At 40.8% G+C, this 17284-nt stretch overlaps 1 protein-coding gene across 1 annotated transcript in view; it reads right to left on the reverse strand.

The window, feature by feature from the left end:
- Positions 1 to 17284, reverse strand: part of LOC145351054 (F-box only protein 11) — a 130229-nt gene that overhangs the window by 71190 nt on the left and 41755 nt on the right. The window contains exon 2 of the mRNA XM_080200654.1: positions 11123 to 11250. Coding sequence (XP_080056780.1) covers positions 11123 to 11250 — 128 coding nt within the window. The remainder of the gene's footprint in view (positions 1 to 11122; positions 11251 to 17284) is intronic.

The raw sequence follows: 17284 nt of genomic DNA on the forward strand, positions 1-17284 counted from the left end.
AAGATTGTGGCTTGTCTTTTCATGGACTCAGCTCCACTTACCCACCCACTCACCATAACCCTCAATTCCTTTGTTGTTCAAAAATGTATCTATCCTTGCCTTAAAAACATTCAATGAGGTAGCCTCAACTGCTTCACTGGGCAGGAAATTCCACAGATTCACAACCCTTTGGGTGGCCAGTGGAAGCAACTTCCCTGCTTTTATCTTACCTACTCCCTCATAATCTTGTATGTTTCTATAAAATCTCCCCTCATTCTTCTGAATTCCAGTGAATATAGTCCTATTCTATTCAGTCTCTCTCATAAGCCAACCCCCTCAAATCCAGAATCAACCTAATAAGTCTCCTCTGTATCACCTCCAGTGCCAGTATATCCTTTCTCAAGTAAGGAGATCAAAACAGTATACAGTACTCCAGGTGTGGCCTCACCAGCATCTTATACAGCTGCAACATCACCTTGCTATTTTTAAGGTCCATCCCTCTTGCAATGAAGGACAAAATTCTATTTGCCTTCCTAATTACCGGCTGCACCTGCAAACCAATTTATTGTGATTCATGCACAAGGACGCCCAGGTCCCTCTGCACAGCAACACACTGTAATTTTTTACTATTTAAATAATAGTCCATTTTGCTGTTATTCCTACCAAAATGGATGATCTCACATTTACCAACATTGTACTCCATCTGCCAAACCCTTGCTCACTCATTTAGACTATCTATATCCCTTTACAGACTTTCAGCATCCTCTGTACACTTTGCTCTGTCATTCATTTTAGTGTCATCTGTTAATTTTGACACACTACATTTGGTCCCCAACTCCAGATCATCTATGTAAATTGTAAACAATTGCAATCCCAACACTGATCCCTGAGGCACACTACTAGCCACTGATTGCCAACCAGAAAAACACCTATTTACCACAAATCTTCGGCTTCTGTCAGTTAACCAATCCTCTATCCTTGCTAACATATTACCCATAACACCATGCCCCTTTATCTTATGCAGCAGTCTATGGTATGGCACCTTGTCAAATGCCTTCCAGAAATCCAGATACATATCCTCAGGTTCCCCATTGTCCACTGAGCATGTAACGTTCTCAAAGAATTCCACCAAATTAGTCAAACATGACCTATCCTTCATGAACCCATGCTGCGTCTTCCCAATGGGACAATTTATATCCAGATGTCTCACAATTTCTTCCTTGATGATAGATTCAAGCATTTTCCCTACTACAGAAGTTAAGCTAATCAGCCTGTAGTTACATGCCTTTTGTCTACCTCTTTTTTTAAACACTGGCACCACGTTTGCTGTTTTCCGATGTGCAGGAACCACCCAGAGTCCAGCAGATTTTGATAAATTACCACTAGTGCATTTGCTATTTCTCCCGCCATTTCTTTTGATATCCTAGGATGCATTCCATTAGAGCCAGAAGATTTGTCTACTTTTAGCCCCATTAACTTGCCCAATACTACTATTTGTGATAATGATAGTTTTCTAGGTCCTCACCTGCCATAGCCTTGTCATCAATTTTTGGCATGTTATTTGTGAACACTGACACAAAATCTGTTCAATGCCTCAGCCAGTTCCTCATTTCCAGTTATTACGTCTCCCTTCTCATTCTCAAAAGGACGAATTTTTACTTTTTACTTTTTTTTCATTTTACATATTTGCAGAAACTTTTGCTATCTGTTTTTATACTCTGAGCTAGTTTTCTCTCATACTCCATCGTACTTTTCTTTACAGCTTTTTTTGTGGTTTTCTGTTGATCTTTAAAGATTTCTCAATCCTCTAGGTTCCCACTATTCTTTGCCACTTTGTATGCATTTTCTTTCAATTTGATACCCTCCTTTATTTCCTTACATATCCATGTTGATTATCTCTTTCTACAGTCCTTCCTTATTACTGGTATCAATTTTTGCTGAGCACTGTGAAAAATCACTTTGGAAGTTCTCCATTGTTCAAGCGTCCCACCATAAAGTTTTTGTTCCCAGTCTATCTTAGCCAACATCTCCTCCATCCCATTGTAATCTCCTTTGTTCAAGCAAAAGACAGTGGTATTGGATTTTACCTTCTCAAGCTCTATCTATATTTTAAATTCAACCATACTGTGATTGCTTCTTCCAAGAAGATCCTTAACTGTAGAGTCATAGAGGTTTACAGCATGGAAACAGACCTTCCGGCCCAACTTGTCCATGCCGCCCTTTTAAAACCCCTAAGCTGATCCCAATTGCCCGCATTTTGCCCATATCCCTCAATATCCATCGTACCCATTTAACTATCTATCTAAATGCTTTTAAAAGATAAAATTGTACCCACCTCTACTACTATCTCTGGCAGCTTGTTCCAGACACTTACCACACTGAAAAAATTGCCCCTCTGGACTGTTTTGTATCTCTCCCCTCTCACCTTAAACCTATGCCCTCTAGTTTTAAGCTCCCCTACCTTTGGGAAAAATTATTGACTATCTACCTTGTCTTTGCACCTCGTTATTTTATAGACCTCTATAAGGTCACTTCTCAGCCTCCTATGCTCCAGAGGAAAAAAGTCCCAGTCTGTGCAGCCTCTCCTTTTAATTCAAACCATCAATTTGCTTTGTAACACAAACCATGCGCTCCTCCTAGTTTAATGATATCCTTTCCATAATAGTGTGACCAGAACTGTACACAGTATTCCAAGTGTAGCCTTACTAACGTCTTGTACAAAACATCCCAACTCACATATTTAATGTTCTGGCCAATGAAACCAAGAACGCCGAATGCCTTCTTCACCATTCTGTCCACCTGTGACTCCATTTTCAAGGAGTATGAACATGTACCCTAGATGTCTTTTGTTCTATAACTCTCCCCAACACCCTCCATTAACTGACTAAGTTCTGCCCTGGTTCGATCTACCAAAATGCATCACCTTGCATTTTCACCAGCCTAACTGATCACGATCTTGCTGCAATCCGAGATAACCTTCTTCACTGTCCACTATGCCACCAATCTTGGTATCATCTGCAAACTTACTAATCATGCCTCCTAAATTCTCATCCAAATTATTAATATAAATGACGAACAGCAGTGGACCCGGCACCGAAACCTGAGGTATGTTGTTGGTCACAGGGCTCCCATTTGAAAAACAATCCTGTCTTCTGTCATCAAGCCAATTTTGTATCTAATTGGCTACCTCACCCTGGATCCTGAGATTTAATCTTATGCAACAACCCATCATGCAGTACCTTATCAAAGGCCTTGCTAAAGTCCATACAGACAATGTCGACTGCACAGCCTTCATCTACCCTTCTTGGTTACCCCTGCAAAAAATTCAAATTCATATGGCATGATTTTCTACTCTCAAAGCTATGCTGACTGTCCCTAATCAGTCCTTGCGTCTCTAAATGTCTACAGATCCTGCGCTCACAATACCTTCCAACAACTTACCCACTGCAGATGTTAGGCTCACCAGCCTGTTGTTCACAGGCTTTCCCCTGCAGCCCTTCTTAAACAAAGGCACATCATCTTCAGGCACCTCAACTGAAGAGAAGCCATAATTTCACAGAACAGACTCAAATAGGCTAAACAGTCTACTCAGGCTCCTGTGGTCCAATATCAAAGCTTAAGAGTTCTATCTCAGCTACTGCCTGTATTACCCTGGATTACTATCTGTAATCACTGAATTACAGACACTATCTGTAACCCCCAAGACTTACCTGGGCTTGCAAAATCTCACTAACTGTCCTGGCTGGAGACAATATACACCTTTTTAACCTGTGCTTAACCCTCTCTCCAGTCTCATTGTTTGTATCTTTAAGACCTGATTACCTGTAAAGACTCACATTCCAACCATTATTTAGTAAATTGAGTTTGTGAACTGAAATCCCACTGATACACGTGACAAGTATTGCTCCGTGTGTGCTATACAAAGCATACTGTACATAGAGAAGGAATGTAGTGTCTCATTCATAACAAGGGTGTAGAGAAAGGTCAACTTAATATAAAGTAGGCCCATTCAAACATCTGATGGCAGCAAGGAAACAGCTGTTCTGGGGCCAGCTGGTATGTACCCTCAGACATCTGTACCTTTTTCCTGATGGAAGGTAGTGGAACAGAGTATGTCTGGGATGCATGGGGTCCTGGCTTATGCTGGCTGCTTTTCTGAGGCAGCAAAGTGTAGACAGTTAATGGCCGGGAGGCTGATTTGTGTGATGGATTCAGCTTCATTCATGACTTTTTGTAGTTTATTGTGATCATGGACAGAGTAGGAGCCATACCAAGCTGTGATACATCTAGAAAGAACACTTTGTATGGTGTACCTGTAGAAGTTGGTCAGAAATGTAGCAGACATGCCAACTGCCTTGGCCTCCTGAGAACATACAGGCGTTCGTTGGCTTTCCTAACTTTGTCGTCAACATGGAGGGACACAGACAGGTTGTTGGTGATCTGAACAGCTAGAAACTTGAAGCCCTCAACCATTTCGTCCCCACTGATGTAGGCAAAGGTATGTCCTCTACTACGGTTCCTGAAGTCGATGGCTATATCCTTTGTTTTACCGATATTGAGGGACAGATTATTGTCATCGCACCATTTCACCCAATTCTCCCTCTCTTTCCTGTACTGTATCTCGTCAATATTTGAGATCTGACCCACAACCATGGTGTCATCAGCAAACTTGAAAATCAAGTTGTAGGGGAATTTGGCCACACAGTCATAGGTGTATAAGGAGTATAGTACAGTAAGGGGCATAGGACACAGCCTTGTGTGGCACAGGTTTTGAGGATAATTGTGGAGACATTGTTGTCCATCCTTACTGACCGCACGGTCTGTGGGTTAGGATCCTGTCACAGAGGGAGGAGCTGAGCCCTAGGCCACAATCAGCATTTTAGGAATAATGGTTATGGTTGTCATTTAACAGAATGACATACAGCATGCAGGGTGGGGGTGGTGAAATCTTCAGGTAGTCCAGATATAGCTTTCCTATGGCGACACGATAGCACTGGTTAGCACTGCTGCTTCACAGCTCCAGGGACCTGGATTCAATTCCCAGCTAGGATCACTGTCTGTGTGGAGTCTGCACATTCTCCGCGTCTCTGCATGGGTTTCCTCCAGGTGCTCCCGTTTCCACCCACAGTCCAAAGATGTGCGGGTTATGTTGATTGGCCATGCTAAAAATTGCCCTTAGTGTCCTGAGACGCGTAGGTTAGAGGGATTAGCGGGTAAATATGTAGGGATATGAGGGTAGGGCCTGGGTGGGATTGTGATCAGTGCAAACTTGATGGGTCAAATGGCCTCTTCCTGCACCAAAGAAAGAGTGTCTAATTAATCTAAGTTTCTGTAAAGTTATGTTTAACAATACAAAAGGAAATCATAAATACAAAATGTACTTTTTGAAGTCTAAAATGAGATTAAAAAAGCTAGAAAACAATAAGAGGAAACAAACAATTTCCACGCCCACATAGGAAATACAAAGGGAACATAAGGACTATAAATTCTAGCTTCAGTTGTGGTGGCAGTCAAAGCAGCGGATTAACACTAGCTATAAGTTAAAAAATGCTGAACGTCAATGACTACTGATGGCCATTCAGCAGGTTTAACATCTTGAGCGAGCATCATCTGCGGGTGACATTTCATCTGCACGCTGGATGCAGTAAAATTCAAACATATTTGTGAAGAAGGCACTTACAATCTCAACACACCCAAACACATGGAAGAAATCTCCCCTAATAATAGCAGATGGATTGGTGGCTCCTACGATGAAATTGCCTCCCTATCAATACTCTCTGCCCAGGGTTACATAAACAACAATGACTTGTGTAAAAATCCAAAGGGCCTTTGCATACCCAGAGTCCAAATCTATCTTTCATAAGTGACTGCCTGCAGTAGAGAGGTGGTAAGGGAAGACATGAGAAATACAGATGAAAAGTAACAAAGTTAAACATTTGTGCAGTGTAAAACTTTTGTTTTAAACTATTCCCAAACTTATCTTTCAAGTTCAAGTACAACAGGTACAAAACAGGAGCATCTGTTACACATACCTTACCTGCAAAAGGCTCCTTTTTCGCCAGGGCTACAAAGCACCATGCGTGCAAATCGATTGTACAAGTTCAAATGAAGGATTTCTGTGATGAAGCTCAAGTCAAGATCTAGATTGCCTAACTCTAGCCAGCTACTTCTCAAGTCTGCCAACTTGTATGGACTGGTTTCGTTCACACAACTACAAAAAACTAATTTCCCGTAACTGAAATGGAGAAGCAACCAATGCAAAATTAACTCTTTTATCCTTGCACACTTGCAGCCTTCAGGTTTGAATATGCATTGCAAGAATAAAATAGCTGCACCCCCAGGACATGTGAAACTCCAAAACAAAACTTGTTCTCAATTGTGTGAGTATTACATACTGGGATCTAGCATTAGTGTGAAGCCTGAAAGCTTTCTCCTTTTCACTTTTCTTCCACTCTTTGCCCATCGTGCCCATCAGACCTTTCAGATTTTTGTGCACTGAACCTCCACTTGATGCAATCTTTCCTTGTTCTTGTTACATTTTAAATTAGAGGTGGCAGTCTGAAGAAATATAACTAATTGGATTTTACTGGTAGGATTTAATTGGACAACAGTAAAATGTTAACTGGCAGTGTTTCATATGTCACAGTACCTAATTTTTACTGTTGGATTTACAATGCTACAGAGCTGATTACAGCAATGCTCTCCTAAATCTAGGATTCACCCGCCTGGAATCAAATTCATCTAATTTATCCTGGTAAGGTAAATGGATGTGGTATGATAATAATGTTTTTTCTCTTTTCATTCACAGGTTTTAAGTCGGTCCGCCTTGTTGTCCAACGAGGGGCATACACGCGATGCGTCATACTTGGGCTGCTCTTGGTTGTTCGAGATTGGCCTAGTGCTTCATGTTGTCAGTGTGTGCTTAAACTGGACCAGGTGCTGGGCAAGACCACAGCTCAGTGACTATCACTGTTTGCTGTGCAGACACATGGATTTGGGCCAGTGTCTGTGGGAGTTTGCGCATTCTCCCTGTGCTTCCGTGGGTTTTCTCCGGGTGCTCCACACCCCAAAGATGTGCTATTAGGCTGATTGGCAGTAATAAATTGTCCCTAAATTGGTTTCCCTCAATGTGGATGGCCATAAAACAATAGATAAGGGTCATGGGTGGTGGGGGGGAGAGACTAGTGGTGTTAAAATGGCGGTGCGGGCTCGTTGGGCCGAAGGGCCTGTTTCCCGGGCTGTTTTGTTCTTTGCTCTTTGCTAAATGGCAAGTGGTTAGCACTGATACCTCACAGCACCAGGGACACGGGTTCAATTCCTCGCTCAAGTCACTGTCTGTATGGAGCTTGCACGTTTTCATGTCTGTGAGGGTTTTCTCTGGGTGTTCCAGTTTCCTCCCACTGTCCAGCAGACATGCTGGTTAGATCGGTTGGCCATGCTAAGTTCTCCCTCAGTGTACCCGAACAGGCACTAGAGTGTGGTGACTAGGGGATTTTCACAGTAACTTCACTGCAGTGTTAATGTAAGCCTACGTGTGACACTAATAAATTTAAATAATGCCAGGAAGTTGGTTTTCTAAAAATCTTATCTGCTCTACATAAGCCAGAGAGATTTGAACAAGAACCTCAAATTATCTACTGTATGAGTGGAGCATCACTGCATTTAGAAAGTGAGCAAATTAATTTAGAGTGAGGGGATCAAGACTATTTGGACTGAACAAAGGTTATATTAAGAATGGACCGTCTATCTCTTTCTTTTTATATCCACTTTTTTTCTAACATCCTGAAGTCTTATTTGACTACAGTTCAACTTTCAATAGGAAATGAATGGATGCTACTGCAACTCAAAATTACAGGACAATCCCTTTAAGTAGCATTTTATCCTCAGTTCAGAAAAATTACCCAATCACCAATTCAACATGAAAGGCTTCATGATGCAATCAATTCCATTCGAGAAGGCAGCACTGTGATAAAGTAGTAGATATAGGGCACAAATACTTAAAAACTTAAAGATGGAGATGACAAGAGAAAGAAAACTTTACAAGGCAGTTGAACTTAATTCAAAGAATTAAGACTATATCAAATGAGATACAATTAATACTCCTTACATGATCACTCCCAATTTAAATTTTATAAAGCCAAAATGGCATGCTCCTAAAATTTAAGTTCAGATAGAAGTTCATGTGCCAATAGCATTCCAGTGCCCATAACTTTGAAAGATTGAAGGAAACAAACATCTGTTTCCAGTCAACCAGTAGGAATTTAATCAAAACACCAAAGTTAAGACAATAGCCATTATTTTGCTATTTGCAGGCTAATAATCCATTTTGTAACGTGATTTAATTGCAACAATTTTTAATGAGGCATCTAGCTTAAAGGTTTATAGCTGCAACACCAAAATTAGGAATCAAATTGATTTCCATCCAAATGATAACCATCAAAAATGACAAATCCATAGTTGTGTTCAATTCCTTCTAGGGCCTCACCCTTTCCCACCTCAATAATCTCTCCCAGCCTGACAGCAAAAACTTGCATTTATTTGATACTTTTAATGAATAAAACAATTCCAGGTGCACCATAAGACCATCAGACAAAAATGTGATGCTGAATTATGTGGCATGCTGATGACAATTGTTCTGCACTCCTCTAATGGTGGCTTCTTGCACATTTCCAATTTTCATCATTCCACTAATAGTCATGTCTTCAACTGCCTAGGCTCTGAACTCTGGAATCTGCCTTTTCATGCCTTGGCCTCAAACTCTTTCTATCCTTCAATCCAATCTTTCAAGCCATGTTCTAACATTTCCTCATGTGGCTTCTTGACCAGGTTTTTGGTCTCTATTCCTGACATCTCAATGTAGCTCTGGAAAATTTGTCTGGCAACAGTGCTGTGAAGTGATTTGGGATGTTTTATACATTAAAGTCATTACATATTCACGTTGTTGGGTATACACACTATTCAACATTCTAATAAAAAAGGGATAAGGAGATATGGGTAACAGGCAGGGAGGCGGATTTGAGGCAAGCCATGGTTTGTTTGAAGGGTGGAGCAAGCTTAAAGGGCTGAATTAGCCTACTTCTGCTCCATTTCCTATATGCCTATGTTGCTGTGAAAAATAGGAAGCACCACTCATGGGTTTTGTTAATTGGAAAGGATTGCTGACGTGAATTTTTTGAAACTGGATACCGGGCCACAGGACATGGAGATTGCAACAGTAACGTATATTGAAGTACGATTCCTTGGACAGTAGAAAAACAAACCGTGCTGAAGAGAGAGACATGTTCAAGCTCTTTATCTTGCACTCATCAGGACAAACCACAAAAACGCCAAATTTCAAACGATCACAACAATTTAAACTATAAAACCTCAAGCTTCCCCAGATTCTTCAGAGTTCTACTGACTATTGCAGCACTACTGCATTTTTCAAGAGGAGCAAAAGTGTTAAGATTCACTGAAGATTTGAATACCAACAATGAAATTCCAAAAGGTCTTTTGGTTGGTCACAGGATGCATCTTCTATTAATCTTCTATTGAATAGCTAGAAGGAGAAGCGTGCTATTTTAGCAGCCAAAACTATGTATTTTATAAAATCATGGGAAGAGACTGTTCAGCCATCATAGCTGTGATAGCTCTTTAAAAGATCTACCCATTAGGAACAGTCCCCTGCTCCTTCCCCACAGCTTCCCCATTTCCAGTTGGAAAATTATTCAGATTCTGCCAGCCCTACAAGCAGTGCATTTCAGATCGCCATTTAAAAATGGCTTCCTCTTCAAATCTGCTTCTTTTGCCAATCTCTTTAAACCTGTGCCCTCTGGTTACTGATCCATGTGTCATGGGAAACAATTTCTCCTCATTTACTCTATCAAAACTATTCAAGGCTTTGAATATCTCTACTGAATTTACTCCTAACCTTCTCTGCTCCAAGGAGAACTACCTTAACTTCTCTAGTCTGTCTCTCTACATAACTGAAGTGCTCCATCCCTGCTACCATTTTAGTAAATCATTTCTGCACCTGTTCCAAGTCCTCGATAGTGTCATTGAAGTGTTGTGCTCAAAACTGGCTATAACTACACATGATTATGTATGATATACAGCAAAGAAACAGTTTAAATGATCAGTTAGACAGAAAATTAAGAAGCTCAAGAGAAAAAAATTTCAGAGGCAGGAAATTACAGGGCTGAAACAAATTAGTCAGGTCCAAAGTAAACTTTAGATGCCCCTTAAAAAGATTCAAGATCTCAGGAAAGAAAAACACTAGCTTCCTCATATGCAGGATATTAAACTATTACACCATCCAACACTGTCTTCAAAATAGTTGAATATTTTCAAGGTGTAGCTACAGTACAGCACTTAATCCCAAACAAAATAGCTTTCACTTCATCTAATTAACACATTCCTAGTTTCCACCCTTTGAAATTCACAAGCTAAATACAATGTTCCAGTTCCCAATTTCAAACAAAATCCTCAATCTCCAAAAGTAAACTGATCAGCTCAGAACAGAAGAGGAGATAGGAGCAGGAGTAGACAATTCGGCCCGACCAGCCTGCTCTGCCATTCAATACAATCGGGCTTCAACTTGCTTTCACGCCCACTCCCCACATCTCTTGATTCCTGGAACAGCAACAATCCCAGCCTTAAATATAATCAATGATGGACCAAAATCATCAGTGTGTGATGGGGCAGACAAAGTTCTTGCAGAGCTATGGATGGGAAATTTAAATAGACACAGAAAACTGAAACTGCAACTTTCAAAATAGACAGCTGCTGTAATTCTGAAAAAAAAGGCACTTTCCAACACAATCTTTTTTCCTTAAATGGTATTGAAATCCAGGTGCTTATTTAAGTCTATTAATCTGATTAAGAATTAGTGTACATTGGTGAAATTAAATCAGGGCATGATTTCATATCAGCAGAATGCTTGTACATATCAATATCCAGCATTCAAGAGCTCCAGAGCATTAATTCCCTCAAAAATTAAATATGCTACACATGGTAAAATGTCCACCTCATCCTTCAAGAACTCCATTGTCTGGTCAGTAACAAAATGAGAACTGATAATACAGTCAACTGTATTAGCCAGGCTTCCACATTAAAAAAGACAGTGAACATTAAAACATTTTTCTAAACTCCTGGAGTGACTCACCTCCATACTATTCTTTGTAGGGTAAGCTGTCCGTTTTGACAGTAGTGACTTTCTCCGCAGCTGGTATGGGCTGTTTTGTGCACCAGGTCCTGATTCTTCTGCAATCATGTCTGCAGGGACATCCTCATCTATGAACGGAGAGAAAAAAAAATTGGGTCTTACACAAAGCATGTAAGGAGGGGTTTTAATGTCCTTCAAAGTCCTCCAGAAGATGTCCCTGCTCCATTATACAATTCATTAAAACTATCCATCTCCTGAACAAAGATCCTGCCAACACTCTTATGACTCCTCCCAACAAAAAATGTTAATGAGAAAACTCCAGAGGATCGGTAAAACAGGAGTGAGATCCCAGGTGGCAATGTGCCTCCTCAGCATTGCCCACTGTCCTCAATCCCTCAAGGCACCTTCACACCCCCGGTGTGGTCATCACGAAAGGGAGCAGTGATTCATGCCACATGACGTCATGCTGCCAGGAGAAGTCCATCATGGATGGATGCTACAATGCCAGGCCCTTTAATTATCCCTTAAAAGTAATGTAAATTCATGGACATAAACGTGATCACATCACCAGCGAGGAAGATCTCAAAGAGAGATCTGGCTGGCACAAATTGCGCCTGCAGTGAATGGGCCTGCTAACTTCAGTCCAATAATTCTTGGAGCACTTATCATCAAGCAATTACCAAATTTGAAAACGGGCACATCCTTCCTTCAAATGCAACACCAAACAGCGTGCAAGCTTTCTCTTGGCAATTAACCAGCCCACTGATACTCATACACAAAAAATTTCCAACAAAGGTTGCCACTGGGACCAAGGTTGCCATCAAGCAACAAGAAGCAGTTTTTCTACACACTTGCCATGGGTATCAAGGGAAAAAAAATGCAACCCCAAAACAGACATTCATGACTAAAATTTTGTACCGATGCATTGACCCAGCAAGTCATCTGAGGAAATCCAATACTCAACTTGTATTTATGCAGTACCTTTAACCTAGCAAGGCATCCCAATAGCCAAAAGGTAACCCTGGTCGCGACAACAGTAACTACACAATTCTACTGTCTGCAAATTATGAATAATTATCTTTAAGATAACTAATCAAAATAATCTAGTGAGGCAAGGTATTTTGCAGTTAAGTTACATCAAAAAAAGGTGTACAGAGTGGCAGATAGCCTTGGACCGATTTACTTGCAACATGAAATTCTATGAACTTGAGCAAGAATCTCTTGAAAGAAAATGTGATTGACAGAGAAAACATGGAAATACTTAGAAATAGTTTAAGTCCTCATCTTACAGCTCCCCTAATCAAATGCCAAGTTAAGTTGGTTGCTTCACTGGAACACAAGGTCTCTTCAAATGCCTCACGTAAAAGCAGGAGATTTCTGATTCGAGTTAAGTTGATTTCACGCAGGGCAGCGTCAGAAGATAGATCATTAAACCTGGAATTCCCATGGGGGCTGAATTTTCTATAAAATTTTAGATATTTTTCCTACATTTGCTGATACTATTTGTTTTTTCTATTGCTATCTTCACCTTTGGATAGTAAACACTATCCTCTACAACGTGAGACAAGGTCCCTGGAAGACAGTATTTTCAGGGCTCCCTTAAAGTACATGCCATCAGAGGCTTTCCTTGTGTCCCTGACTAGGGAACGGTTCTTGTGGAAGTCTATTGCTGATCCCTGATAAATTCCACACTTCTGTTCAAACTCATTCCATTTACACTAAAACTGATGACTCTCAGCACACTCATTTCAAAATCATTGACTCTGTTTAAAGATGCTTCCATTGCCTTGTTTCATTTTATTCACCCCATCACACCAAACCCCTTCCAAATTACAGCCTTTGACAATCTCACTCCCACACTCCAATCTTCCTTCCTAAATTCAAAGGAATCAACGGTAATGGTGATAAGGCAGGAAGTGAAGCTGAGGATTACATCAGATCAGTCATGATCTCATTGAATGACTCAGCGGGCAAAATGATCTACTTCTGCTCTTAAGTCTTATGGTGCATTCCTCAAAGCTGCTACATGCTACATTTCTGCTCAAACCACTCCCCTTAAAGCTTAAAGTCAATGCCTTTCTTTGTTGCCCATTGGACAATGACTTACAGGAACACAAAAAGGTATAGGGTGTATGATACCTACAGCCTGCCCCTCCTTTTAAGGAGATGATGGCTGATCTGTGACTGAAGTTTTGTCCCATATCCCTTCATATCTTTGGTGAATAAAATTTTAAATCTGAGATAATGAATTTCAGAATTGATTTAGCATCAATTATTGTTGCAGAAGGGTTCCAAAAACTTGGACTGCCCTTATTAAGCACAAGTGATTCCAAATTTCATTTTTAAAATACCCACCTTAAATTTTTTGACTACATCCCTTAGTCCTACACTTGCCAACCAGCACAAACAGGACAGGTAGAGAAAACACTTTTCCCATTAACGTCCCAAAATCTTTGATCAAATCACCGCTTAACCTTCTAGATTCTAGAATATAATGCTCAGCATCTTATCTCCTTGGTCTAAACCACCCTCCTCCATCCAATGTGCTGAATTCAGACATTAACCACAATCTTACAGGCAAACCAGCTTGTTTTTTTTGCACATAGATACACTTCAACTAAAGCCCGTGCAAACAGAGCCCTCAGCTCTGATTCACTACAACTGGACAACATCCTTTGATAGACAAGACACCTTGACTACCCTTTGTCCCAACTCCAAAATCAGATGTCCATCATGGCAATAGTTACCTCCTACACATTTTCTGGTTAGTTTTGGCAGAAATCTTGACAACTTTCAGCATAATCCCAGTTAAGGATGACTGCTGTAGAGGAGCATGCCAATTTTCTTGTATGCCGAATTGCCAAACTTCCAAGAGCAGGTACTGCTTGCAATATTTGCTTGTTGCCTGGCAACAGAGAATCAACTACAGCAAATAACCATGTAGAAGCGTCCCTTTCTGCAAGAAACTCCAATATAAATTATGGTACAACCTGTGCTCATGCCCTATCCATAATTAAAATATAGACAAAACAATCATGATCAATCTACTAAGACAAGCCATTGTACATGCATATACACTGACACCTATTGGCATAAATCTGGTATGTTTCAGGAAGTGTAATAACAGATTTTGTTTCTTTAAAATTATTCAAAAATTATAAAAACAGTAATTAAAATGTACAGCTGTGTACTGATTATACTGTTGAACTACCAGAGGTCTGAAACAATCAGAAATCCTACCATACCAGTTTGGGAATTCAGATTCAGTTGCTGAAATCTAAATAATCCACCATTAGGAATTGACCATAAACTGCCAAATGGCTGTAAAGAAAAACAAATTCTCTCGCGTCCCAACCTGAGAGATCCAGTCTCATGCCAATGGGGTTGATTCTTTACTCCCTTCAGCGATAATGCACAAAACCACAAAGTGGTATCAAACAATCACAGTTCAAAAAGATAACATCCCAGTATATTCTCACTGGCAGTTGGGAAGGGCAACAACTGCTGCTTTTATTAGTGAACATTTATTTTTAAAAAGACTACCATGTATTCAAACAAATTATCAATCAGTGCAATCACTGTAGTCGCCATCTTCTCATATAGGATAAAGGATACCAGAAAGGGAGGGGGATCTCAGGATTATAGGATAAAACTATGATCACATGGCCCTATGGTGCACATTTTCCTCCACAAGTTAATAAAGACAGAGCTACACAGTATACAGAATCCCTTATGGGTTAATATACAACCAACTGGGATCTAACTCTGTAACCTAGGACCATCAAGAATAAGAAGACAATCCTGAAAAGGGATGTGGGCAACTTCAGGGTACTGCCATTGGTACAAGATATGCACAAGCTCTCATACATAGGAACCAGTAAGCCTAGCATTCAGACACCTAGGCAAAAACACAACAAATCTCCCCCTCTCCAGCCATATCAAAACAACTGATCAGGCTCTCCAACATCAAAGATAAGGGAAACCTTCTAGGATTAACTATATATTAAAAAAAAATCAGAGCCCATCTCAACACACGGCCTATCTGGACAAAGAAAGGAAGCTCCAGAGAAAGGAGCATCTGGATTATCCAACAGATGCCAGACGTAGTCTTTCAGCATATACACCGAGAAGACGGACAGATTGGAACGCTACATATGATCACAACGGAAGCAACCTCCTCCTCCAACCAACCCTAACTGCTGATTGAAGAAAGACTCCAACACTGCTGAACCAAAGCACTCAGGCCCTGAAGACAATGGGACACTACATCCTCAGGATAATCAAGTCTCAACAGGTAGAGCAATCCAGGAGCCCCAGAAGGGGACATCTTGGGAGAGGGAAACCTACTCCTCCATCCAACATAGTTTCCAACTGACCCAGACAAACACAGCCACTACTGCCCTAACCTGTTCAACAACCCATTAAGGGCCAACAAGCCAAGAATATTCACATCACTTTTATACATTGAACAAACTAAGCAATCCCAGAGACACCATTTGAGCTTTGCTATCAACACATTTCCCCAGAGAGAAACGCTAACAACTTGATATGTCCACCATACATTCCATGACCAAGTAATCAAGTAACCACTGCCACTACTTGCGTTATCAAAATCAAAATAGAAGACAAACCTAACAAGGCTTGATATCCAAGGATTGATCAACTATATGCAGGAGTATGCACCTGAACAGAATTCCCTCACTCCAACAGCAACAGAGACAGCAATAATAAAGAAAGGTCTAATTTTTTTTTCCAGAAATCATGATTTGTCAGTACTCTCAGGAAACAAGCAATGAATTTTAAATCCCAGAACAACAAAATTACAAAGGAAAATTGTGACCCCAAATAGTTCTAACAGGGAATTCTTCTCACCCAGAATGAGGATTTAAAGCCATCTCAACCATCTGTGCCAAACCACCTAACCACCAGTCTGCTGTGGCACTATTAATCTTATGTAGAAAATAAATTGAAGGCTTCTAAAAATTGTACTCTGTGCAAATGCAAGGTTTACAGCACATAAAAAACAAAGCGGATAAATATCGCACGACCCTCACATAACCAACTCAGCATACTCAATGCAAAGAAGATCCACAGCCTCCCTAGTTCCACTGCCGGGCATGCCAATGGACAAATTCCACCAGAAAGAAAAAGACAATCCTGATTGTCAGAGAGTAACAGATGGCAAATGCCTTTGTGTTCATATATCATGCATCCATGTCAGGATAAAAGGCATCATCACAAAATCAGGATTATGATCTCAGGGGAACAAAGTTCAGGATTAATGATGAACTACAAGATAAAACCATTTACAGAGCTTGAAAATTGCCAAAGCCATGACAGGGTCGTCAAGCAGCATCCTGGATCCATCTGGATCATCATCAAAACCTGCGCAACTCTGCCATGTCGTTGTCCCCAGTCCCAAAGAGAAACTTAGCCCAGTCGGGTGGCATGGATCTGACACATCTAGCTACCTCCAACCCTTCTCGACTAACACCGAGGGTCAGACAACACAAGGTCCAGCGGCTGGAGTCTTCAACTGAACCCAAGCCTCCAAGATGCGTTTCACTGAACCGAAGACCCCCCAGCCCTCAAATCGAGATTGTGAAAACATAGCAGCCAATCATCCCTAGCATTCCTCGGAAGACTGTGCACAGATACGCCATCTCTGGCCCCATCTCAGAATCAGCCAGGGTGTAGACACACCAAGCAGTAGTTATGCCCCCACCATTGACAGGATTCTCTTCTTTGCTTCATCCATTCTCTAAGATATCTCTCAGTTCATCAGTATGAGCACCAAAATTCTGTGCTGAGGAGCTAAGGTTATTGTTTGCTCACGACTTCACTCAATGGTGTCAATCATCTTGATGCCAACAGCATTGCCGAAGCATAGGTCCACTCACCAACAAAACTGCCACTGCGAATTGGGCCCCAACCACTTAGACCAAACAAGGATTTTCACGATTTAGTTTTGCTCTCCTTTGACAAATTTCAGCCAGGATTTTTCAGGTAAGTAGCACAGATTATACACACAAGGAGCAGATAATTATGGGTTATGCATCAGGATAAAAAATGGATTACAAGATGAGTAGTGTCAGAGCTCACAAAAATGCAGCACCTACATCATGTGACATCCTAGTGAACAAAAAGAGCTGTGGTTTTGAA

The sequence above is a fragment of the Carcharhinus amblyrhynchos genome, chromosome 12 (assembly GCF_965287045.1).
Source record: "Carcharhinus amblyrhynchos chromosome 12, sCarAmb.v2.hapA, whole genome shotgun sequence".
In the NCBI taxonomy this organism is placed as follows: domain Eukaryota; kingdom Metazoa; phylum Chordata; class Chondrichthyes; order Carcharhiniformes; family Carcharhinidae; genus Carcharhinus; species Carcharhinus amblyrhynchos.